This window comes from Ceratotherium simum, chromosome 40 (genome assembly GCF_057802395.1).
Source record: "Ceratotherium simum simum isolate JZ-2026a chromosome 40, ASM5780239v1, whole genome shotgun sequence".
In the NCBI taxonomy this organism is placed as follows: Eukaryota; Metazoa; Chordata; class Mammalia; order Perissodactyla; family Rhinocerotidae; genus Ceratotherium; species Ceratotherium simum.
The window spans coordinates 12,349,312-12,375,656 of NC_141939.1; the positions used below are offsets into that span (position 1 = coordinate 12,349,312).

The following is a 26,345-nucleotide window of genomic DNA, read 5'->3' on the forward strand; positions in this document are numbered from 1 at the left end:
GGTGTGAGTGAGGATTTGTCTTCGCTGATGGGAGAATATGTAAAATTGTAAGAGGAAAAAAATCACATTATCCTTGTTAAAATCAAAACACCCGTTGGAGTTCAGGTTGTTTTTGTTACAACTGGGAGAAGTCAGTGGCGTGACTTTAATGAAAAAAGAACTAACGCAGCAGAGGAAGTACAGAAAAAACAGACACACAAAGAAAGTGGGGAAACAGTGGAGTCCCATGCTGCCCTTTCCCCACAAGGTAACGAATTTGCCTTTGAATTAGAGACATGGCTTGCAGCCTGGACCTGGCGGGCCGTCGGGGCTGGGCTCGCACGCGCGTCTCTGTCCTCTCCAGCTGGGGTGGGTCAGTGCGCAGCAGCGCTGCCCTCCTCCGTGAGGGTCCCGCAAACCACGCTGCCTGTTCTGCACTCAGAGCCCTCCTTTTGGCATCTCATAGCTGTCACGTGGCGCTGGTCACATGGCTTGGAGTGATGTCCAGGCTTGGGGAGAATGAGAGGGGCACGAAGACCCCCCGAGCCCGCTCTGTCGTAAGTCCTTGTATTTGAGGCTGCCCAACTCTCGGGCTGTGGTTTCTGTCCTCACACAGGAAGGTCCCCTCTGCTGTCAGTGGGTTTCCCCCTTCTCTCTCTCTCTGTCCTCGCCCAGACACCAGGCCCAACCACCTTGCTGCTCCCCTCCTACCCACAGCTTTTCCGTTCTCCCCCCTACTCTCAGCAGTGGGGAGGGTGGGGCAGATGAAACCTTGCTTTGCCAACACCTGAGGATCTGCCAGCCCTTCTGTCCTACTCGCCCCTGGCTCTGGCCATTGGGCAGAATCAGGGTAAGGGGAAGAATGGGGGAAAGAAGGGGAAATGGAGACCCCTCTCTCAGCAACCCAAGTGACTTTGACCCATTGGCGACACATTTCCCACCCACCCACCCTGTGCCCCCTCCGGACTGTCCCAGCCTCTTGAATCCCTCTTGTCTCAGGGCCTGTCACTCATGATACATTTCTCATCCCAAATCTTCACTCCCTAAACCTCAGCTCCACTTCCACCTGGAGACCCAGGGGCCATCTTCATTCCCTAGAAGCAGAGGAAGAGTTCATCACTGTTGGGAGGGCCAGTGGGGGGACAGATTCTCGACACCCCCATTCAGAGTCCTGGATGCATTTCCCATTGAAATCATCCTACAAATGATGATGCATTTGCCAGAGAAATCATGCTACACACCAGCCCTGACGGAAGTGTGCTGCTTCATTGTTATGGATTAAATAGGCTTCTGTTGGGTGCCCAGGTCTGTCTGTGCCACTTCACTGACTGTGTGTGTTGGGCCTGTTCCCTGAGCTCTTTCTGCCTCGAGTTCCCCATGTGCAGAAATGGGGGGATGCCCACTTTGTCACAGGACTGTTGTGAGGGGTCAGATAACGTAGATGTCTGTGAGGTCAGGTTCTTCCCTATCCCTAGACACTTGCCTCTTGAATTTCACTGCACCAGCAGCTGTGTATTACGTTGCTCCCATGGAATAATGTTTCGGAGGTGCCAACAGTCTGAGAGGCAAGCTTTCTATTTTGGTGGCCCTGGCACAGGAAGGGTCATGGCCAAGAGTGTTCAAAGAGGACTTTGTCACTTTACTGGTAAAATATTATTCTGAGAAAAAAGAAATTCAAAGCCCCAACTCAGTTGATAAGAGTAATAATTTTTATCATTCATAGAGCACTTCCTATGCTTTACCCATGTAATCTGAATTTAGTTACCTGTTATGGACTGAATTCTGTCCCCTCAAAATTTGTATATTGACATCCTAACCCCTAGTATCTCAGAGTGTGACTTAGTTTAATGAGGTAATTAAGTTAAAATGAGGTTCTTAGGGTGAGCTCTAATCCAGTATGACTGGTGTCCTTGTAAGAGGGGGAGATGAGGACACAGAGGGAAGGCCATGTGAAGACACAGCAAGAAGGCAGCCATCTGCAAGTCAAGGCGAGAGGCCTCAGAAGGAACCACCCCTGCCGACACTTTGATCTTGGACTTCTAGCCCCTAGAGCTATGAGAAAATAAATTTCTGTTGTTTAAGCCCCCTAGCCTATGGTACTTGGTTATGGCAGCCTGAGCTACCATTGTTGTCCACGTTTTATGGGTAAGAAGACTAAAACACTGAGACTAAGTAAGTAAGACCAAGAGCACACAGCTAATTCCCTCCAGGCTGTGCTCTCAATCGCTCTGCTGTATTGTGGCACCCACCTACCCCCATCCCATCTTGCCCAGAGTTGCCTCAAAGACTGTTTAGATCACGTTAGAGCAAAACAGATTGATTTTCCATGGGGTGGTTGCCATGTAGAATGTTCCAGTCTTGATAGAGAAATATAAGCCCCATGAGGGCAGGGAGTTTATCTTGCTCTCCCCAAAGTCTTGGGTGGTGCCTGGGAGGAGCTCACTGGCTGAAGTCATTGATTTAAACTATTTTGTGTTTGAAAAAAGCAAACAAAGCAGCTATTCATAAATCAGCCATAAAGTGTCTTCAACAAGGTATTATGAGATCTAAGGTCTAATGTTGTCTTTTCTGCTGATCGTGACGCCTTCATGTCCTGATGAATATTCTAAAACCTGCTCTTTCATAGGTATTTTCTCAAGTATTTCATAGTATTTTCTCAAGCTTTCGTTGCTCACACATTTGAAAAGGTCTATTAAAAAGTTATTTTTAAACATTAATTCTGGAAATCTTTGTTACCAATAAAAACTGTACTCTGCCTGGTTATTGCTGCCTCGGCGTGTCAGCTGCTTCATGAGGTCTGTAACACTGGGCAGAAGTTTACTTCCGAACTGTCTGCCTTCTGGCTTATGAAGCTACTGAATCATCACAGCGCTCCCGGATTGCATAGTTAAACTCTCCTGTGTTTGAAATCACGTGAAAGGATTAGTTCTAGGACTTAGAGGATCATGTTTTCATGTACAGTAAGTTAACTCTTAATAGAAATTTAAATTGTTAACTTGGTCTAATGTCTTGGCTTACTCTTCTATTTCCCATGCACTTGCGTAAAATGCTGTGGTATGAAAAGGAATAGCAGAAACCATCAGCTTAAGGAATTGGTTTGTTCACTTGAAAACCTGTGTGAGTGACCCCTTCATATCAGCCTGCTGTCACCTCACATGCGTCCTTCCTCCACTGGTTTGGGGTGGACTGCTCTAGAAGGCCGCTCTCCATAGCAGTGAATGATCATGAGGCAGCGTGTTATTCTTCCTGACCCCTGCCTCGGCAAGGGAGAAACAGCAAAGGTAATTCTTAGGACCAATCTGTCTTTCCTCCAGTTTAAGGAATAAAAGGAGAGAGAGGTACAAGCCACTCATAAAAGTGCTTTGGTGTCATTTTGGAAAAAAATTAAAATCTGCAAATGGCCACAGTTTTTCTGTACCATCAAAATCTCCACATAAGGAGGTTGTGCAGGGTGGGTGGGCCAGCGGCCATCTATCAGGAAAGGCTGAGGAGCATGGCAGCCCCACCAGTCCAGTGGCATGCCCCAGCTCTCTGGGCCGACATGCCTTCCTCCCCTAGGCTCACTTCTCGAGAAGGTTCCAGAATTCCGTTCATATTAACCAGGTGAAAGCACTTTATTTTAGGGCTTTTCAAACTTTTTTCCTCATGCACAGAAGGAAATTGGTTTAACTTGACAGCTCAGCACATATATATATAACTAAAGCAATAATACTTATCCTAACTATGTTTGAGTCACTCGGAGATTTTCTGTTTTATTCCCTTAAAGAAAACCCTCCAGCACATGCATACAGGCAGGTCACAACCCATTATTGATTTAATGATCCACTGGGGGGTTTTGAATCACAGTATGAAAAGTTTTGTGTTAGATTTAACATATCAGGGAATTTTTTTCTAATTCACTCATCACAACCTGTTGTGGGAAATGAGTCTGCTGTTTTGAAAGAAAAGAAGGATTGCAGGAAGAGAAGAAAGGAGAGGGTGTTGGTTTCTGCCCAGTGGGGCCACTCCGCTGCGATGCAGCCCTGGGAGGGCACTGAGTGTCCCAGGAGTGGAACCGGGGAGTGTGCTGGCTGGAGGGGAGGCGGGTGGGAGCCAGCAGGGGGGCGCCAGCCCTGCTTGCTTAGCCCTGAACCATCTTAGAGTTGGAAGGGGTCTTGGAGTTCATTTAGTCCAACTCCCGGCCCAACACAAGAATGCGGAAGACGTTTTGTTTATGCCTTCATACCTTATTTTTCTTTCTGAAAGGCACAGGAATTCTCTAACAACGTATGGTCCTTTCAGAAGGAAACTAACTTTGCACTGTTTGTTGTCTTTTGTGCTCCTGGTACTCTGGCCTTTTTTTAGGAGTAAAGGAGAGAGAGCAGTTTTAGTAATTCCCAGCTTTTAGCCACTTCACGACTGCACAACACAGCTGTCAGCATTTTCTTTTCTGATGGTGACTGTGGTTTGTCATCACGGTGGATCTGTCCCTTGGGAAGTCGCCCAGTGATCGGTGGCGTCTCGCCGCGTGCCCGGTGCGCACTGAGCCTTGCTGTGTCTCCACAGGCCTCGGCAAGACCAAGAGGAAGACGAGCGCGCGGGACGCGTCCCCGACGCCCAGCACGGACGCCGAGTACCCGGCCAACGGGAGCGGGGCCGACCGCATCTACGACCTCAACATCCCGGCCTTCGTCAAGTTCGCCTACGTGGCCGAGAGGGAGGACGAGCTGTCCCTGGTGAAGGGGTCGCGCGTCACCGTCATGGAGAAGTGCAGCGACGGCTGGTGGCGCGGCAGCTACAACGGGCAGATCGGCTGGTTTCCCTCCAACTACGTGCTGGAGGAGGTGGAGGAGGCGGCCGCCGAGTCCCCCAGCTTCCTGAGCCTGCGCAAGGGCGCCTCCATGAGCAACGGCCAGGGCGCCCGGGTGCTGCACGTGGTGCAGACGCTGTACCCCTTCAGCTCGGTCACCGAGGAGGAGCTCAACTTCGAGAAGGGAGAGACCATGGAGGTGATCGAGAAGCCCGAAAACGACCCGGAGTGGTGGAAATGCAAAAACGCCCGGGGGCAGGTCGGTCTTGTCCCCAAAAACTACGTGGTGGTCCTAAGCGACGGGCCGGCCCTGCACCCCGCGCACGCCCCGCAGATCAGCTACGCGGGGCCCGCGTGCTCCGGGCGCTTCGCCGGCCGGGAGTGGTACTACGGGAACGTGACGCGCCACCAGGCCGAGTGCGCGCTCAACGAGCGGGGCGTCGAGGGCGACTTCCTCATTAGGGACAGCGAGTCCTCGGTAAGTGCCCTTGGGTCTCTGCGGTCTGCCGGCGCTCGGGAGGTTCCAGGAGAAAACCGTAAACGTGTGTATGTGCACGTCTGTTGCACAGTATGGCTCTGGTGGGACATTCCCTGTTCAGATTGCATGAATGCGCCTGAAATAGCAGAAGAACATTCAGGGCTCATATTATGATAGATGGATATGATTCGTCTGTATGACCTATGTGAGGTTGCTGCGTGCTCTGTACTTGAATCTGCTCTGTCCACACTTGCCACTCATCCTCCTGGAGAGGTATTTCTGCAGATGGGAGGGTAAGTTAAATGGTTTTAATTCATGAAGGTGGTTTTCCCTCTTGACTGAGGTTACCCCTTTTCTGTTCTACAGACCTAATCATCATTCTCTCCTGGGCTGTTAATGACCTGCTTAGGCCCTGGTGGTTGACTCTGTTTCCTCTCTGGGTCTGAATGAAGTGGGTCAACTGTTCTCAGCGAGATGGACACCTGGTTTGTGACATGGCCCTTTGTTGGTTGATTTGTTTTTCTTTCTAAACCATGTAATCCTAAAGTCATCCCTGCTGTAGTCAGCACCAGAGTTCATCTCTGAAAAGCTTTTAAAGCACTTATGAACAGAATTGAAAAGAAAAAGATGATTCTTGAGAGAGATGACTTTGTGCTTGTGAACTGAATCGGAGGTGTGAGGCCCCTAGACTTGCAGCAGATCCGTTTCCAGCAGTAGACAAATTTGGGGTTTGTGTTTCGGGTATGTGGCTGAGCCTGTCTGGAAGAACTGGGCCAGCATCACAAAAGGTAGGCCTTTTTGTGTGTCCTTATAGAAATACTACACCAGGTTTATAGATCTCTTTGCAAATAGACCTTCCATATAGTGAGACACCCTCTCCCCTCCCCAAGCAAGAGTTTTGAACTTAGAGTCCAATGTGATTACATTGTATTGGTTCTAGCAGGGTTTGGTTTAATTTTTTAGATGTAACCTATATTTCTAGTAAGTATGTACCATATACTGTAATTGTTGTCCTCTGGAAAAAGGACTTGTTCAGGACTCCTGTTGACTGATGTGAGAGGAATTCAAGGGCCACAGAAAATGTTTTTCCTCTTCAGAGAGAGAGGCAGCTGTGATCTATTCTTTGAGACAGGAGGAGCATCATGGTGTTGGAAACCGGACCCCTTTATGGTGTCAGCAGCTCGGGGAGTGGGGGGCTGCCTTAGATGTGCTTGAGCAAGCACGCCCGGCTGGAACATTAACTACATCTGAAATCTGAACTCTGAGATTCTCTTATCCAGCCTCGAGAGTTTATCATTTCTGGCAAGACATCACATTGAATTGTTCTCACGTGACATAAGCTCTGTGTGTAACTTCCTTTAGATCATGTTTGAGGCTTAAGAGAATTAAGTACAGCAGCACTTTTAACTCTTCTGAGCAGAAACTTAGAGGAAGCCCTGGAAACCCAATTATAATATGAAGTGATGGGTCCAGAGTGCTTAAGGGGTAAGTATAATTCAGAGTCACAAGTATAATCTTGATTTAGAGATTCTGAATTTGAAAAGACTGCTTAGAAGAGAGAGAGGAGCCAAAGCAACGCTACAGAGTGGCCACATTAGCCCTGTTCATTGTGCCTCTGTCTAGGACCTGGGGAGAGGAAGCAAGTCCTTGGAAAGAGGGTAGATGAGAAGAGCATCCTCCAGGTTGTTGGCCTTATGGAGGACCTATTGCTTTTCTCTGGGACAGACACACACAGATGGTTGTCACTGTCTGATCTTGAGGACCAGATCCTTTTGGGTAGGGAGGGATACTCGCATTATCTGGGTTCCATCTCAGAATTTGAATAAGTGCCAGTGTCTTGTTTCTCTGGCATTATTAGAGAATAAGCTTTTTCAGAATAATTGAAACAGTAATTGTTTACATTTTATTGGGAGCCTTTCTAGATTTTTTACATTCTGTCTTAACATAGAAAACCGAGCTACAACACACTAATAGCCTGCTGGGGCCATTGATTCTAGGGATTTGGGGTGGGGAGGGGTTCTCTGAGACTTGTGTCAGCTCTGCACCCGCAGTGGCACCCTCTTGGTCTGAAGACTGCCGTGGGGCCTGATGGTGTGCAAGACTGCTTGTCCTGATGAATCTTGCCATGACATGTGGCGTTTTCTGCTGTTAATGTGCCTGCCTTGTGCCAAAGGGATGCTGCAAGGAAATTTAAGGCATGTTGCTGCTTTTCTCCTGACAGCAGAACTAGGCCAGGTTGGCTGCTTTTCTTGGTCGTAACAGGTCTGTTCTCAGCTGTCATCTGCAACTGTTGAGGAACTGTCTGGATGGACAAATAGACAAATCTGTTGCTTATTCCTTTTCTGCTAGCCACTGCCTCTGCCTCTTGCCAGTGTCTCCCCATCTCCTTGCCTCTCCTCCTTTGTCTTTTTTTTTCCTGTCCATTTTGGCATTTCTAAGATGAGAGCCTGGCTTTCACAACCAGGCCAACATGGGTCCTTAGGTTCGTCATCTGACCTAGTGTGTCGCAGCGTGCAGAGGATGGAAAGGTTTCTGATAGGTCAGCATTCCTGCAGGACTCAGAGCCTTCTTCATTTAATTTCCTTTTCTTTTCTTGCAGTCCTTGGGCCCAGCACTTTCCTTTGAGGTTACCACAGGACACCTAATTTCTAAATAAGAACAGCGACTTTTTTAAAGTGCGTCTTCAAGATGTGTATCATTTTTAAATATCCTGAGTGATTCCACTATAAATAAGCTAGACTCTTGCTTGATGATATTTTACATTTAAAAATTTTTACTATTTTTCTATTTTGAGAAGTAAAAATATACCCAACTCTGAGTCCAGGAAATCTGTGCTTTTTGTGGGGATATGTGCATATTTCAGAAAAACATTGCCACATCCTGTGATATCCAGTGTCAGTGAAGTGCTGGGAATTTCAGAGGTGTCTGTTAGACTTATGTTTTATCAATGAATGAATGAATAAACCAGATGATCCTGTTTTGGCTCTCTTGCCTGTTCTGAATCTCAGTACCTGCTGTTAGTTCTTTCTTACATCTTCTCTCTCTTCCTCCCTTGCTCTCCTCTCTCATCTATAATTGTCATTTATCCTTAGCAGCTAAAGATGAAACAGTATCATTCTTTATTCTTGATATTTAATTATCATACCTCCACCTGTTAATCCATAGCTCATTAAATCTAGAAAATTCAAAATTCCTACTTGCTCTCTGTTTGTTCATCATAAATTCTTATATATTTGTCACACTTACATGGTTAAGAAGTTGTACTTGTAATTAAGAATAACCAGTAACTGGATTTCTGTTAAGCTGTGTAAGTTGTCAGTATGTTCAGTATGTTGCTTTTTCCATTGCTACATCCCCACATCCTTGAAAAGTTATTCAGGAAGTGACAGGTTACGCCTAGGATGAGATCTGTAAAGCATCAGCCTTTGGTTTAGGAAGCCATTTTCCTGTGTAAGACTTTAAGGATCCCAAAGACATCGCCTGTTTCCTCATATTTACGATGCCCCACAGTAGTATTTAGATACTAATTTTTTGTCCGCCAAGACTTTTGTTTCTGACAGAAAAAACTTGATAAAGATAGTTTAATGCACATATTGGCCACACTAGTAGCCTATGTGTGTTTCTTCCCTTGCTCTTTTTTTTGCCAAGGAAGATTAGCCCTGAGCTAACATCCAATGCCAATCCTCCTCTTTCTGCTGAGAAAGACTGGCCCTGGGCTAACATCCATGCCCATCTTCCTCCACTTTACATGGGACACTGCCACAGCATGGCTTGACAAGCGGTGCGTCAATCCGCACCCGGGATCCGAACCTGCGAACCCCAGGCCGCTGAAGCAGAGCATGCAAACTTAACCGCTGTGCCACCGGGCCGGCCCCCCTTGCTCTTTCTTTAAAATCTCTTAAAATTATTTGGCCAGGAAGGAGCAGAATAAAAAAATTAGCCTAGTTCCTTGCTGTATTTTTCAAATTAGAGTTGTTATGGAAATCATAATTTTTACCCAAAAAACTCCATTTTCAGGCAGTTTCATGACTGCATCTCTCTAGATCACTGATGCTCAAGCTGTAGTGTGTATCACAGTCTCCTTGAGGGCTTGGTAAGTGGAGTCTGCTGGGTCCCACCCGAAAAGTTCCTGACGCAGGAGGTCTGGGGCCCGTGAACATGCATCGCTAGCACATTCCTCGGTGATGTTGATGCTGCTGATCTAGGGACTACCTTCTGAAAACCCTGGTTCCTTGTATGCCATCTTAATGGTTTTATACTTGTTTAGAGCAGTTCTTTAAACTCCACCCACGTCTGCTTAATACTACATTTCCAAGAATTATAAACATGCTTAAAGGTGAAAATTATAACTCTATGAAGTTTAATTTTATGTAGAACTGTTAGCTTTTGTTGAGTGAGATTCATGTCCCAAAGTGTTTTTCTGTTTGTTTTTAGCTGTTTAGAGTTTGGTAACCAACTAGCTGTGTTTGCTTCACGTTTCTGATAGACTGGGAAAAGCTCAGGTGTCAGAGCAGAGTGGAAGCTGCTTGCTAGGCACTCAGAGGGTGAATAGCAATGGTGTGAGCTCCTCTGCAAAGACTGGTTTATAGGCTTTCTAAATCCATGGTTTGGCACCATGATCTCTAGATGTTTCCTCATAAATGGGTTAATGTTAAGAAAAAGCATAGGTTACTGTGAACACTGCCTGTATACATCTTTCCAATTGTAAAAATAATGTTATTTTTAATTGTCAGGCTCTTTGCCCGGTACCTAATGAAAGTTTTAAGCGTAAATTTTTACAATATTTCTAACTCGAAACATATTTAATTCTTAAAACGGAAAGGGCCCAAAAGCTCATTTAGTATGGGCCCTTTTCTAAGAGTTCACTCCTCATCACCTGGTTCAGCCACCTGATTCTTAGAGGGGCCGAGCCTTAGAGACCCCAGCCTCGCTGGTCCCGGCTGGCTCTTCAATACTTGCCCTTAGAACAAACAGAAAAACCCACACCATTTCCTGGGAGTCTGTGAGGAAGATAAGAGTCTTATTTAAAGCCAGTTCTTAAAATATAATCGATAGCAAACCTGCCCAGTGTGTCATTAGTAATTTCTTTTGAGACCCAACGAGGACCTCTGAACTGCCGTGGGCCTCACGTAAAGGCGTGGCCCCGGTTCTTCCCAGAAGGCGGGGGTGTACCGGTTAAGCGAGTGCTCTGCCTTGGAGCTCCCGAGTTAGCACAGTGTCGTTAACATTGCCTGTAACTAGCAGGCGAAGAGTTACTGCCCCTTCAGTAATACAGAAGGCACTTGAGAATCTTGGAATTTCAGCCTCAAAACCATCATTATGAAGGGCTTTGGGTGGAGTTTTATTTCTGCTGTATTGTCTGTTAAAGAAAGTAAATACTACTAAATCCATTTTTTGGTTTTTGGTTTTTTGGGGGAGGAGGTAATGTAGAAAGTAGAACAGAGAGCAGTCTATTGCCTAAAACTTACTTAACTTGTAGCATATAAAGGAGGCAGGTGCGAGTTAGCGGAGCGCGCTCGGTCACCGGATGATGGTGGCCAGCTGTCCCAGTCACGTCGCTGATGGTAGCTCAGTGGCTTCTCTGTTGTTTGCACCTTGCGTCTCTCCAGGGCCCAGTGCTCCACCGCCCTCTCCCTCCTTCCACCTGTGTTCCTGGCGCACCGCGCTTCCATCGGGCTCTTGGACTCTGCTCTCTCTTCCTCCACACCTTCGCACACATCTGGAAGACTCTAGACTACAGCTCCCCTCCCCCACTCCACCCCACCCCCTCCAGTGTAATGTACACACATCTTTCAAGTCTCATTCTGGCCCCCTTGCTTCTGGGAAGCCTTCCCTGACCCGCAGTCCTGGGCCGCTTGCTCCCCCGTGCTCCTAGGTCGCACAGCGGCCTTCTGCTAGGGTGTAATCGCCTCTGAGCATGGCTGCGTTTCCCCCATCAAAGGCCGCATCAGCACGGAGAGTGCATATTGTGTCATCTGGTTGGCTATCGAATCCCTAGCACCACGGTAGGACTCCAAGAAATATTCTTCACATTACCTGATGAATTAATTATCCAGAACGTGCACAGAGATTCCGTGCGGGAGACAGCAGCCGACCACAGCAGGGTGCTGGGGGTGCCCAGGTCCTCTCTCCGGGGTGGTGCTAATGCGCCAGTTAGCTTGGATCACGTGTCGGTGGCCCCTGGCTTATTATCGCTGCCACAGGGGGGTCCAGACACCCTCTCTTCAGGCCTGCAAGCATAGCGAGGAGAGAAATGGTCATCCAGTAACCACTGGCAACTGAGGAACAACTTTTCCAAACTAAAAAAGAAAAACGTGTCAAAGTAGATAATTCATCCATAGCAGTATTCAGAAATATCTTCTAAAAATCCCTTAGATCATTAGCCCCCGTTATCTAAATATTTATATTGCTCTCATGTAAATTGCTGGTACCTGTTAGAAATATTTTTTCCTCTCAAATATTTAAAGCTGTAATGGAAATTTTTAAAAAACTGGGTCAAAAAGTTTTTAGCACTTAGTGTGTTAGAAAGGCTTGTGTGGCTAATACGTGTAGCACCAGTGTAAGTCTTCTGGTTTTTTGCTCTGTTTCTTTTTAGCTGTGACTGCAGAAATAACTGAATGTTTGTCTTTTGATTGAGACCTCCCTTTGGTTTGCAGAAGAGCTCCCGGTAATCTGATGATCACTCCACTAAATTAGCAGTGACGGAAAATGATGGCAATTGTTAGGGGTTCTTCAAACAGTACCTCTTGTTTTGTTTTTAACAACGCAGAGGTGCACACACTGGCAGATCCAGAGTGGGGGTGAGTCCCAGCGGGCTCACCCTGGACAGTCCGGCAGGGCGTTCTCTGCTGGGGATGTGGTTTCTCAGCTGGGGAAGGGGAAGCACCGTTGCCATCTCTAGCCTTCAAGATTGTTGAGAAACCTGGGCGGGTGGAGGAACGTTTCATTTCGGCTCAGCTGACACTTGGTAAATGTTTCTTTCTTGTATGCAGGCAGGCGCCTGGAAGGCTAGCTCACATCCCTTCTCAGATGACCCTGTACCCCCGCCAGGGATCTTTACCTGTTGAAAACAATTCCTTTGCAACTTATAGAAGGAATTCCCCAAGAAATGTTTACATTTTGGTCTCAAGATGTGTGCAAGGAAAGTATCGCCCAACAGAGATAGTTTCTAAGATATCTTACTAATACTACCAATATTCAAATATTCTAAGAGGCCCAGTGGGTGTGCCAGCCAGAGCCAGTCAGTATCGTTGTAGCCTTTCTGGAAGGTCGAGAAAAAAGTGGTTCATAGAAGAATGTAAAGTTCAGGGATCATTGTTGCCTGACCCCAGGCCAGAGGGGAGCACACTTTTTTGACTCAGGAGCTATGTCTTTGCTGTGTCTCCAACTGCCACATACCCCCCCAGGAAAAGCCCTTAACTGGAGTCAGGAGGTATTGCCAGTGATCTGAAGAAATGATGAGTTCTTTTGTATCACCGCTCTGCCCTCACTAGGAGGCGCTGTGTTGGAGCTTTGTGGCCTCCCCGCCTCTCCGCAGTGCCCTGGCTCCTGCAAGTTAGCTTCCAGGGCAGGTCCTCACCCGTCCTGATGCTTTGGTTTCCTCTATCAAGATTCTTATGTTTCCACCGGAATTTCACAAATCTTTTTAGGCTAACATGTAATCTTTTTTTAGAAATGTTTTTTATTGTGGCAAAATATATGTAACATAGAATTTACCATTTTAACCATTTTTAAGTGTAAGTTCAGTTGCATTAAATACATTCACATTGTTATGCAACCGTCACCACCATCCATCTCCAGAACTTTTTCATTTTCCGTAATTGGAACTCTGTACCCATTAAACGCTAACTCCCCATTCTCCCTTCTCCCAGCCCCTAGCAACTTGCCACTTTCTGTCTCTGTGAATTTGACTATTCTAAGTACCTCATATGGGTGAAATCGTACAGTATTTGTCTTTTTGTGATTGGCTTCTTTTACATAGCATAACATCCTCAAGATTCATCCATGTTGTAGCAAGTGTCAGAGAACGTCCTTCCCTTTTAAGTCTGAATGATATTCCATTGTGTGTATAGACCACATTTTGTTTATCCATTTGTCTGTTGATGGACACTTGGGTTGCTTTCACCTTTTGGCTATTTTTGATAATGCTACTATGAACAAATATCTCTTTTGAGTCCCTGCCTTTAGTTCTTTTAGGTATATACCCAGAACTGGAATTGCTGGATCAAATGGTAATTTTTGTTTTATTTTTTGAGGAACCACCATCTGTTTTCCACAGGAGCTACACCGTATTATATTCCCACAAGCAGTGCACAAGGGTTCCAGGTTCTCCACATCCATGCCAACAGTTGTTGTTTTCTATTTTTTTGTTCTTTTCTCATAAAAAGCATCCTAATGGATGCACAGTGATATCTCATTGTGGTTTTGCTTTGCATCAGCTCATAACCTTCTAATCTCTGCTTCACTTTTTGCTTGTTTGGGGGTGTTTCTCATGGCCCTATTACTAAGCAGTTCCTTAACATAGCCTCACTAGCATGGCAAGATCAGTGTCGAGTAATAAAACAGTTACCCCCATGGTGTTTATAACACAGAAAGCAGTTCATTCATTATAAATTAGGTCGGGGGGTGGTAGCTAATAGTGGAATTGTATGCTAACTGGCCTGCTTACCTCTTCTTCCTTCCTGCATTCTAGATCACCTTTTTGAAAGTTCCCACTGTATTGTAGGCATTGGAAATAGAACAGAACCAAGCATAGGTAGTTCCGCAAACAAATGGGAGAACAACCATGTAAAATTTTCTTTCAGCCTCCATAGCAGTAATTCTCAAAGTGTGGTTCCTGGACCAGCAGGCTCAGAATCACCAGAGAACTTGCTAGAAATGTAGCTTATCAGGCCCCACTCCAGACCTGCTAAGTCTGAATCTCTGGGGTGGAACCCTGCACCCTCAGTGTGAACAAGCCCTCCGAGTGGTTCTGATGCTCAGATTTGAGAACCACTGAATTGTGGCACATGAAATTGGTTCAGGCCGTTGTGAACAGCGTTGTGTTATATGATAAAATTCTGAATTGAATTACTGAATATCATTTATTATTGACCAGTCACACCAGGCATAACATGGCGAAAAGACAAAGAATGACGAGGACAATATTCTAAAAGTCTATCCTCTGAGGTGTCTACATTTAACTTTAGGAAATACATTTGAGAGGAGGGCGGGATGAACAAGTATACACATACCAACTTGAAAATGGACAGCGAACACTCTTTCGTTTAAAGATTAGGTGAATGAGCCTGTGAGGGCTGTTCTGTGGTTGATGATCGCTTTTTCTTCATTTATGTAAGTAAGTTTATATCAGGAGCTAATGAGAACGATAATATTTGATCGTGTCACACATGGATCGGCTTTAGGCCCGTGGGGTAATATTTCAGAGACACATTTATAGGAGAATGGAAAATGCCAGGGAAAGATAATCTGATGTAAGAACAGAGTAGTATCAATTGACAGCTGGTGACATAAATATAGACAGTAAGTCAATTTTGATTAAAAGAAGGCTATCTTGGACGAGTAGGGAGGGTGATCTAATAGAATGATAAAACTGAAAGGCAGCTTCTCTGAGATAAGAACAGAGAGAATGTTATCAGTGGACTTTGATTTGCTTCTAACCCATTGGTTCTCAAATTCTTTTTGGTAAAGGAACTACTTCTCTGGACAAAAGAGTACCTTCCTAAAAAGTAAAAAAAAGGGAGAAAAATATCCATTTACCAAACTAAAAGGAAATACACCTTTTGATAAGAAACCAACAAGATGACCTCCCTTTGGGGGCAGAGAGAGTGTCAAGTATGTGCATCAATTCCCTGAAGACCAGCTCGGCCAGAAATCAGTCTGAGTCCACCTGGGAGGCTTCATGAAACACGCGAAGATGAGTAGAAGTCCTAAGGTTATTAAAGAATCAGGAGTGCCTGGGAGCATGGTCTCTCCCTCCCCTGTTATTTCTTCACAGCCTTGTGCTTAGAAGAAAATCATATTAATACTTAAGCTATCAGGGATGGAGGAAGAAATAGAGGATATTACAGATTGTTCTCGGCAGCTGTTTTTTCACATCATTGAGAAAATAGTGATTAAATCTTGAGTAAAGGAGAGAAATATTTGACCAGACATCTGCTTTATACAAATGCAAAGGTGATTTTGAGCAAGTATTTGAAATAAGGGATCAAGTTGGTGAACCTGTGGGAATAGTATCAAAGAGAGTATTCTTTGGTTTTCTTTTCTGAAAGCACTCACTTCTGAGCAGAAATTGCAAAGGAAGGAATAGTGGAAGAGGTGCTCACAATCGGAAATTTCGTGAGTCAGTGCCTTTGTTGAGCGCCTCCTCTGATCCCAGTGTGCAGATGTGGAGTTCCGTCAGGGCTGTGTACTTAGAGGGGTTATATTCAAATAAGGGGCCTAAAACCTAAACAAACGTAATGATGCTGTAATAATAAAAGTCCTGGGAGAGGCTGGTTTTCTACCAATCTATTAATTGTCCTCACATTCCACTTGGAAAGTGACTTCCTAAAGAGAAGGGTGCAATGAATGGCTTACGCTAACTGATAATTCTGTAGAACCTCTGGTTCAAAAACTATGAGAACAGGAAAATCATTCCTTTGAGGAATAGTCAGAAGGAGATAACAAGAAGTAGTCTGATGTTAGAAAATTTGAAAAGTTAGCACAGTATTCAGCAAAGAGAAATTATACTGAATACGTATAGTGTTTGGAGGAGGGAAAGACAGGAAAAGGTAGACAGTGGGAGGAAGCACAGAGGTAGAAATTGAAGGGGGAAAGAGAAGGCACATGTTTCAAAGTTGAAAAGAAGGTACAGGACTGAGGCTAGTTAGATTTCAGTCCAGCCGGAGAAAGTTTTAACAAGTGTGGTACCTGTGATGGCTTAAAAAGATGTCCACAAATTCTTTGATACCCTCCCTTCAAAGAGTGGTGCCTGATCACCTCCCCGTCAGCAGGGGCTGTGCTTAATGACTCGCTTCTAGTGAAGAGGACGTGGTGGAAGTGCTGATAGGCCGCTTCCAAGACTGGACTGTAAAAGGTGTTATGGCTTTGCTCTCTCAGATCACTTGACCTCGGGGAGCCAGCTACCATGTTGTGAAGACACGTAAGCAATCCTACGGACAGGCCCATAGACTAGGAACAGAGGCCTCCTGAGTGGTTCATGTGAGCCAACCACCTTGGAAGCCGAGCCTGCATCCCCAGTGGAGCCTTCAGATGACTACGGCCTCAGCCAATGTCTTGACTGCAAGCCAGTAGGAGTTGGGTGGTGCTAGCTGAAGGTTTAAAGGCACTGCCAAATTCCCAAGCCACAGAAACTGCAGTTATACATGTTTGCGTTTAAACCACTGAGTTTTGGGGTAATTTGTTACACAGCAATAGACAAATAGTACAATACCCCAAATAGAAAACAGGACAATAATAAATAAGAGAGACGACAATGGGAAGTGAAAATTAAAGTTCAAAAGACCCTGCTTTATCATTTGTTGCTTAAAGAGAACGCGAGCAAGTAGCCATCATGTTGGTAATGTTCATTTCCCTCTGCAGAAAATCCGGAGGAGACCTCAAAGATAGGGGTGGCAGACATAAAGAATATGTACAGCCTCTCAGTCATTCCTTTGCCAGTTAGTTCAGCAACCATCTGTTGAGTGCTTATTGTCTATCAGGCCCAGTTTTTCTCTCCTGAATATATAAAAATGAAAGAGAAATGAGCCTCTCCCTCAAGAAGGTTGCGGTCTAGTAGAAGAGACAAACGTAAACAAGCAACCATGACAGCAGGATCATGAGTGAAGTAGAATGTGGTGCTTCTGCAATAGGATGTAGACCTCTTCTAGTTAGTTTGGAATTATTCTCTAGAGATTTTAATTGAAAGAAATCTTTTAAAAACTTGACAAGATGCTGATTGCTGTCTTTATAAAGTTTCATAAAAGGAACTTAAGAGCCACTGAATGACAGTTTGCTTACTATCTCCCCAAAGATGTTGCACTTCTGACATTACTGTAGTTTATTAAACTGTCCTAGTCTCTTCCCACTTTCAGGAGTTATCTGTATTCTGCAGTTGTGAAAATGGAGGCAGAGAGCTATTGGGGAATTTGCCCAAAGTCACAAAGCTGGTAAGGAAAGGAGCCAGAATATGAACTCAGGCAGCCTGGTTCCAGAGGCCAGCGCACCAGACTGTCCTGCTTTTCCACAGTGTAACTGATAGAGAACTGGGGTCTGGGCAAGTTATGACTTGCCTGACGTCACATGACCAGTCTCCACTTCTGGTGATGGTGGACTAATTTCTTACAGACTTAACACTTCTGCTGAAAACAGCTAGAGAAGCTGCACAAAACACTGAAACAAACAAAAAGTAGCAAAGAAGTGGTCTTCAGCAGCCTGCAGTGGGGGGGGGCGGGCGGGGGCAAAAATTGGAGGTCAGGGCCACCACGGAGGTGAGGCCCCGGAAAAAAATCCAGGCCTTTAGTAGGGACCCCCAAAAGTCTATATACTAGGAGCAAAGGCAAACTAGAAATAAGCCAGGCTGTGATCAGTTCTATTCTTCACTGGATTAAGGTGCCCTGCCCCACCCTGAGTACAGAAGCAAAAGCAAACCCTCTCTGGAGGACAGTAACGCTGTTGAGAACCTCAAAGTATCTCTTTGATTTTTCATACACAATATGTAGTGTTCAAAGAAAAGTGACCAGGAGACAAGACTAAATGACCAAAAACAAAAGGGGAAAAAATACAAACAGACCTACAGAAGTCTAGATTTTAAGTTTTTAAATGCCATCTTGAAGGTATGTGGATTGATAGCTCAAGAAATTAAGCAGGTTGAATTTGAGCAGAGAATTAGAAGTAATAAAAAAGAATTAAATGAGAATTAGAGGATAAAAAAATTCAGTAACTGAAATGAAGAACTCAGTGGATTTATAGCAGATTAAATACAGCTGAAGAAAGGATTAGTAAATGGGAAAATAGAGGAAAAGAGATTTTAGGATACACAAAAAAGTAAAAGGATAGAAAATACAGAAAAGAGCATGAGAGAGTTTGCTATGGACTGAATGTTTGTGTCCCTCCACCTCCAAAATTCATATGCTGAAGCCTAATCCCCAATGTGGTGGTATTAGGTGGAGGGAGCCCTCATGAATGGGATTAGTGCCATCATAAAAGAGACTCGGGCGAGCTCTCTTGCCCCTTCTGCCATTTGAGGACATAGCGAGAAGATGGCTGTGTGTGGAAGCAGGTCCTCAGCAGACACTTGATCTTGGGCTTCCCAGCCTCCAGAACGGAAAGAAAGAAATTTCTGTTGTTTTTAAACCCCCCAGTTTATGGTATTCTGTTATAGGAGCCTGAAGTAAGATTTATAAGACTAAGTGAAAGGTTTAACATACTTGTAATTCGTGTCCCAAAAGAGTAGATGGGGTGGCAGGCTGAGGTAGACAGGAAGGTGGAAGCAATATTGGAAGAGATAACTGTCAGTGTCGCATGACTAGTAAATAGCGGAGCCAGGTCTTCTAGTTTCAGGGTTAGCACCTTTAAAACAGTTTTTATTGTGACCTATAACACCCAGAAAATTTCATCTAAAAAGTACTTGTTTAACCCAGGTCAAGATCAAGAAATAGGACATTGCTGGCACTCTAGAAGCAACTCCCCACACCCACATTTGCTTGCTGATTGCACCACACCTCGCACTAGAGACAACTGCTACCTTTAATTATAGGGTAATTGTTTTCTTTACTGTTTTAAACCTATGTATGTATCCCTAAATAGCACGTTTTAGTTTTGCCTGCTTTTGAATTCTATAGGTGCATCATACTGCAGCTTTTGTTGTCTTGTTTTCTTCTTTTGGTCCACACTCTTTGTGAGATTTTTCAGTCCATGTTGATGCATCCATTTCATTGTCTGATGAAGTAGACTCCCCGTCTATTTGTCCATTCTTCTGTTGGTGGACATGAGGAGTGTTTGCACCTGGGGATCACTGTGAGGAGTCCTGCTCAGACATTCTTGAACACGTACCCTGGTACACACATGCATGCGCTTCTCGAGAGCACATTCCTGGGGTGAAATTGCTGAGTTCTTGAGAATGCCTGTCTTCAACTTCTCAATCATGCAGAAATTCTTTAACAAAGCAGTAGCACTGGCTTATACTCCCACCAAATGTGAAGAGTTACCAAGTCCAGCACTCTTTCCACCTCAGAAATCAACTAGGGCACGTTGGCCCTCCCATAAGTGACACTCAACAGGCTTCAGCTGTGTGCCCCAGCTTAGAAAGCTCGTGTTAACTACCTCGTATGGGCTGTGTCTTCAGATCAGTAACACACCAAAACAAAAACCTGTGTGGAAAGAGAATGCTGGGCTGGTGTGTGTTTTGGTCCTCTTTCTCAGTGTAGATATTCAAACAGAAAAGTGTTAAGGTGCTTTGACAAGCTTAAATTTAGAGTACTGAGCCATAATATCAATATATTACTACTTGGTGAGGGGAGTATGGCATGATCCTTTTTCACCCGACTTCCCTAAGTCTGTTTCAGAAAGCCAAGCCTGGAGGGACCGCAGCAGATGTGAACAGGACTGGTGGCACTGCCTTCTTGGGGGTTATCCCTTGCCTTGAGCTCTCTCTCTGGGGGCAGAGTTATTTTGAGTCTGGAGCTCCATCTCCATCAGATCCAGCAGACTGGCTCAATCTGAAGGGAAGAGATCTTAGAGCATTCTCCCCAGCAGTGTCCCAGCCATCCCACTGAGGAAATTCCCCATGAGGAATGTCTGCAACAGGGCCAGACTCCTTAGGACAGAATCAGAAGGCATCTGCAGCCTTGGGGTGAGGTTGGCCATGGAGCTCCCTCCTTGGAGGGGCTACTTAGCCTATAAATCACATTCACGTCTTTTTCTCGTGGCTCTGAACATTTGAAAACACTGCTGGTGGTTGGCCCAAACCTCATTTCTGTTCTCAAACTGTGTGAGGATCCCCTGGAGGGCTCATTAAATAACACAGATGGCTGGGGGTTAAAACACAGATGGCTGGGCGCCACCCCATCCTTTCTGATTCTGGAGGTCTGGAGTGGGGCCTGAGAATTTGCTTTTTCTGACAAATTCCCAGGTGATGCTAATACTGCTGGTCTGGGGAGCACACTCTCAGAACCACTGGTCTAGTTCATCTTCAGGCTTCATTTGGAGCTGTGCAGTGGTAACGTGGAACAGTGCATTTTGGTACACAGATTGGAAAATCTTAGGTTGCATTGAGAATTCCCCCATATGTTCAGCACTGCTGCTTGACATAAACTTAGTTCGTTCTTTGTCCTTGACTTGAAGGTTTCTGCTCAGGAGCCCATGAAATTAAAAATTATCTTCTCTGCTGCATCAGTTTTACTCCTGTAGCACACATATACACGTGTACGCACGCACCACGATGTTACATTCAAGAGCTTAAAAGCAAATTTCCCTGTTCAGAAAGTCATCTGTTGATCATTTGGCTTAATTAAAATTGGGTATATGGTATATGTACTGAGACTCACTCACGTACTAACTCCACTGCGACGCCACTGTATCGCTGATTGATTACCTATAGAAATAGCACAGTGCCTGGCTTTGCTAAACCGTAAAGGGGAGGTCGCCCTCTATCTTTACTTAAAGGCACAAACTTTTGACACACAATATATATACTTATAAAAATTAATAGAAGCTTGAAACTAAAAGTGGCTTTAAGGAAAACCTGAAGCCCTTCAGCGAGGGTCAGGCAGTTCACAGCTGATAGACACTGCTGTACACGAATGCGGTGTGAGGTTCTCCTATCTGCTGGGACTGAGAACTAGAGTGATAGTGACTGTGGTGCTGATGCTGCAGGCCTGCTTGTGTGTGGAGTGCCTGTCAGGAGCACCTGTTTTAGGTCTGTTTTCAGAACCATACACAGCGACCACCTTGGGTGGTAAGACCGAGAATACAGAGGCCAGCTCGCATCCATCTCGTTGTTCAGTCCTGTGAAAATAGTTCTGATTTGAGAACTGTGCACATGATTACTTAGAATGCCGTTTTGTGGTTTTAGAATATTGCATTGCTACTGCTGGTTGACAGGATCATCTGTGACATCAGGATTCGTGATGATTCATTTCTAAGAGATCTAGCTGGGGACAAGATTTTCAAGTTCTGTGTCTCGCTCCGCACCCCCTGCTGCTCCCGCCCCCCTCTAGTGGCCATGATCCTGAAAATAATACATCTCCTGAGGCCTCATCTGAGATAAACCTTCCTGTCTCTTCCTTAAGTGTCCTCCCACCAGCATTTCCTGGGTCCCCTCCAAGGCATCATGCCCTAGGTTTTAGCATGGAGATAAGATGGGGTTTTTTCCTCAAAGGTTTGCTTTCATTCGGTCTGTTTGGGGCAGAGGGATACATTAATACAAGCTATAAATACACACTTGTCTCTCTGCTTCTTTTATGCTCACAGCTGTGACTGGTGGGTGAGTCAGGAGCCCTTCCCTGAGTTGAGTTTTCTCAGACACCCATGTCCCTGAGTTGTCATTGGTTTATACGGAGTCATCTCTTGTTTTGCAAGCTTTGCACACGTTTTTTCAAATGTTTGTAAACTCGGTGTGAAAGACAATGGCCTGGGCACGGTTATCCTGGTGGGAGGAACGCAGAGCGGGGGCTGGCTGATGGATCCTCGGCAGCAGTAAGTTCCTGGATCTTGGGCAAGGCTGAAACCTGGTGCAGGAATCCAGTTAACTGTATTAGCTCCCACTGTCTGTGGGGCACTCTGCGGAATGTCACGGTAGATCAGACCTGGCCCTGCCTGGCCTCATGCACAGCGAGGGGGATAGGACGTATGTGTAAATAAGTTATTACAGAGCAGTTCCTGGAATACGGTGGTTCTGCCCCTCGAAGGTTGTTAACTTGATGCTGTAGAGTGGCAGTGCAGGGGAGGAGCTTCTCCTGTGGGGATGGAAGAGGCTTCCTCAGGGCGGGGAACCTTTGAGCTGAGCCTTGCAGGAACGATTGACCAGGATGGGGGACAAAGGATGGACACGGGAGTGAAAATGGTTCTGGAGGTAGGACATACTTTCGTCTTGTTGATTGGGTCTGTAGGCAGGGGTTGGGTGACACAGCCCTGCTGGGCCGTGGTGGGCAGCTGGCTTTTATTCTGAGGCAAGCTAGCATCCCCCCATCGCCCCTCCAGCCACTTAGTGCCTCAGAAGAGGCAGAACATTCCCTCCCTTTCTTCACAGATGTCCCAGCTCCCAGCTCTCTCCCACCAGCCCCACCACTCACACAGGTGGCTCAGCGCCAGTTTCTTCAGAGGCCCTTCCTGCCCCCACCACACACTCGCCCTTAAATTAGCCTACCCTCCTCAGGACACTCTCCTTTCTCCATAGAACTTACCATGCTTTGCAACTATACATCCACCTCCTTGTTTATCTGTTTCTCCCACTGGATTGTAGCTTCTGTGAGAGCAGAAACCAATATACAGCATATGTACTATGCATATACACATGGACACGTATCCAGGGCATGCCTGCCTGGCGTGTACTCTGTGGTCAGTAAATAATAGTTGTTTATTGAATTAATCAATACTTTTTTCCCCAAAGGACATTCCTCATTCAATATCTTCCATGCATAATTTCCAATAAATGAGATAGAAGACCAATTTTAATAAAAATAATATCTTTCTAAAATATATTCAAATATAAGTAAGGCACAGAATTTAAACATTTCTCAATAAAATCTGTGCTTGAACCATAGTATATACCCCCTTAAAAATGCAACCAGAATTTTCCACTGGTCTTAAAGTATTTATTTTTTAATAGCTTAGAATTAGAAAATTTTTGATGGCTTAACTTCTAATAGTGGTAGAAGTCAGAGGAAATGAAATTTCTAGCCTCTGCCTATATGCAAACTACTTTTTATAAATTGCCAGTTTATCCAGAATGGCTTGGAAAATGAAAAAGTCAAGTTTCTTCAGCATCCAGGTTAACACTGGCGGTGTGTCGTACGTTCTGTAATGAGTCTCCAATTTTCAGATAACTGAAATACGTTTAGCACTGAGACTGTACTCAGCAACATTTACTGTTTCTTTGATTCAGAACAACAGAATTTTGGGCTGCCTCTAAGGCATTCTGAACAGCAGGTGCCGTTCTAGATATTCAGAGACCGTATTTGTCTTCTCAGACCTGGATGGCAGAGTCTCCCCAAGTCTCCTGTCTCGCCCAGTCGTAACTCCTGTTCTGTTTCGTCCCCAGCCCAGTGACTTCTCCGTGTCTCTCAAAGCGTCAGGGAAGAACAAACATTTCAAGGTGCAGCTCGTGGACAATGTCTACTGCATCGGGCAGCGGCGCTTTCACACCATGGACGAGCTGGTGGAACACTACAAAAAGGCGCCCATCTTCACCAGCGAGCACGGGGAGAAGCTCTACCTTGTCCGAGCGCTTCAGTGACGGCCCTCCCCGCGCCCTGCGCCTCCGGGCCTCCGGTGCCACCCTCACCTCCCCAGAGCCAGCGGATCCACCCCGGGAGTCGTCTGGCACGGGCTCTCCTGCAGAGGGGCCCGCTCCGTCGGTGGGTCATCCTTCCCTGGCTTCTTTGCCTGGTTTATCCTTCTGTCCAGGTCGGTTTGTTTCCATCTGCCTCCCCTGGGCCATCCCAGGTCCTCACCCCCTCGGTCACGCCCCCCCTGTCCCTGCCAGTTAGAGAATGGGAGGTGGAAGAGGGCGGGTTTGTTCACTTTATTCCTTCTCCACTGGAAACAGCCTCAGTCTGTTCCAGTTGTTCATGCCAAGAGAACCCTCCTCAAAAGGACGTTGGGCGCAGTCTGAATGCACCGAAGCTGCCGTTATTAAGTGAACTCCAGCACACTCAAAAAGTGGGCCCTCTTGCGCCCCGGGCAGCACATGGGAAGGTCCCCGGTCGTAGCAGCCCTTGTCCCGTGTCCTTTGCCCTTTCGTGGCTCCCGGACTCTCCGCGGAGTAAACGTGTTTGCTGGTAGCGATCCTGGAGCCAGCAGGAGCTGGTCGTGAGGGTCTGTCCAGTGCCTTTGGGCTGTGCTTGCAATAAAGAAAGAATTTCCGTGAAAGTCAGTCTACAAAAGAGGGACCGGCGACTTGGAAAGACAGATGTTTCAGTAATTTACCCCCAAATGTGCCATCTGCCTAGTGCTTTTTCCTCTTGCCCTTTGGCTTGTTCAAATTTCACAATTATATATTTAATTCTCAAAGTAATATGTATCTGTAGCCATTTGTTGACACTAATACAGATGATTAAGGAAAACAACTGATCTTTGGGGAAGGGGAGCTACCAACACTTTACACACACACAAACACACACACACACTATATATATATATATATATATATATATATATATATATATATTATTTGCTTTGCAGGGAAATTTTTCAGGGTTTACAAAAGAATATGTGATTGGTAGTAAGAGACACAGAATGTTTATGGAGAAATTGCATTTTCTTTTTTCTTTACATTTGAACTTCTTTATAGTTTAAATATACAGTCTTGAGATGGCACATTCCTACAACTGAAGAAGGGGTCTTGAGACCTCCTCAACTTGCATACTCAGTTTTTTGGATATTGTAATAAAAAAAAGTATTATGACAAGACTCTGTGTGTATTTATCTTTGGGGAAACTCGGACTTAATTATGGGAGAGTAATTACTACAGCATTCACGGAATACTCAGTGCCTAGAGGGAAACATTTTTAGAGAGGAGGTTAACAAATTTATTACTGGCGTGTTTTCTTTTTCTACCACCACATTTTTGTATATTGCAATAATAAATTTTAATTAGTGAAACTCCAAGGGTAACCAGAATCTCAAGCTTGGTCTTAACTTGACTCTTTGGACATTATTTGTTAAAAAATATTTACCAGACTGGTCAGCTGGACGTCTCACCTCGAGCTCACCTGCCTTCACTCGTGCTGCCTTTCCCTCACTCAATCAGTAAGTGTTTATTGAATCATCACAGTGTGCAGAACTAGGAACACAGAGTCACACAACACAGGGTTTGTCTCCTCGTGGGCTAATTCCAGCTAATGGATATTCAGCACTCCCTCCATACCAGACACGGTGTCCTGGTTTATTCCTCATCACGACCCTGTGAGGTGGATCCTGCTATCATCCCCATTATACAGATGGAGAAAATGAGGCACAAAATAAATGCACAAGGGTACATGGTAGGGCAGCGTTGCAAACCCAGAGATCTGGCTTCAGGGCCACGCTCTTCCAACGCTGGCCTTCCTGTGGAGGCTTCCAGGAGAAATAATATGTTTCATGAGAGTTTGTACTTAATTTACCATTTCTGTTTCCTGTGAATTAATTGTATCCTTTTGTGGCCTTTGATATAAATTAGAAGATTGATGAAGAATTAGAAGTTTGGTGTCTGGTACCTGAGGTTGGGGCATCAGTTATATAAGAAAAGACATCCAGGTGAGTGAGGGAGATCATGACCTTAGACAAAACACATCTGTTCCTTACCCTCCTCACGGATATAACAGTTCCGCCTCACTCCTTCAGGTCTCGCTGTTGTGTCTTCCATCTTGACATTATGCTCAAGTCCCTCTATAGAGTGAGTGCCTGGACAGCTGAAAGACAGATTTACACATAGCAGTTCAGGAAGAAACAGTGAAAGGATACGAGACAGATCACATTTTGGCTCAGGAACTTCTTTAAGGCTTATAGTTATAATTGACAGTTATTTTCAGTCTTGTCCCAAGCCACTGCGGGAGAATCCTCAGTGGCCTGGGATAGACCAGGGTCAGTATAACGAAGGACCCGGCACTGGGGCAGCCTGGCACCAGGTGGACCAGTAGGGGGCGATTGAGAGTCCCCGGATGAGCCTGGTGGTGGACTGGGAACGTCAAGGCAAGGGTCCCCGTGTGGTTTGGAGTGTGGACTGTGACGCTTTGTCCAGGTGGCACTTCCGCCACCACCTTCCTGCGTATCCAGAGATGTCCTAGACGGATCCTGTTGACTGCTCCCTTGCCACTTTGCGCAGACAGCAGAGGACAATAAAGGTCAGTCGTTTTTCAGTTGTGTGACTCTGCTCATGTGTTTGCATTAAATGTGCCTTCATTGTTCGTCAACAGCCTT

General features: G+C 45.5%; 1 protein-coding gene across 3 annotated transcripts in view; it reads left to right on the plus strand.

The window, feature by feature from the left end:
• Window positions 1-24,857, plus strand: part of NCK2 (NCK adaptor protein 2) — a 137,289-nt gene extending 112,432 nt beyond the window's left edge. For all 3 annotated transcript variants that reach the window (XM_087426315.1, XM_087426314.1, XM_087426313.1), the window contains 2 exons: window positions 4,525-5,246; window positions 23,488-24,857. In XM_087426315.1, the coding sequence (XP_087282441.1) occupies window positions 4,525-5,246; window positions 23,488-23,682 (917 nt within the window). In that variant the 3' untranslated portion in view covers window positions 23,683-24,857. The remainder of the gene's footprint in view (window positions 1-4,524; window positions 5,247-23,487) is intronic.
• Window positions 24,858-26,345: the final 1,488 nt, after the last annotated feature.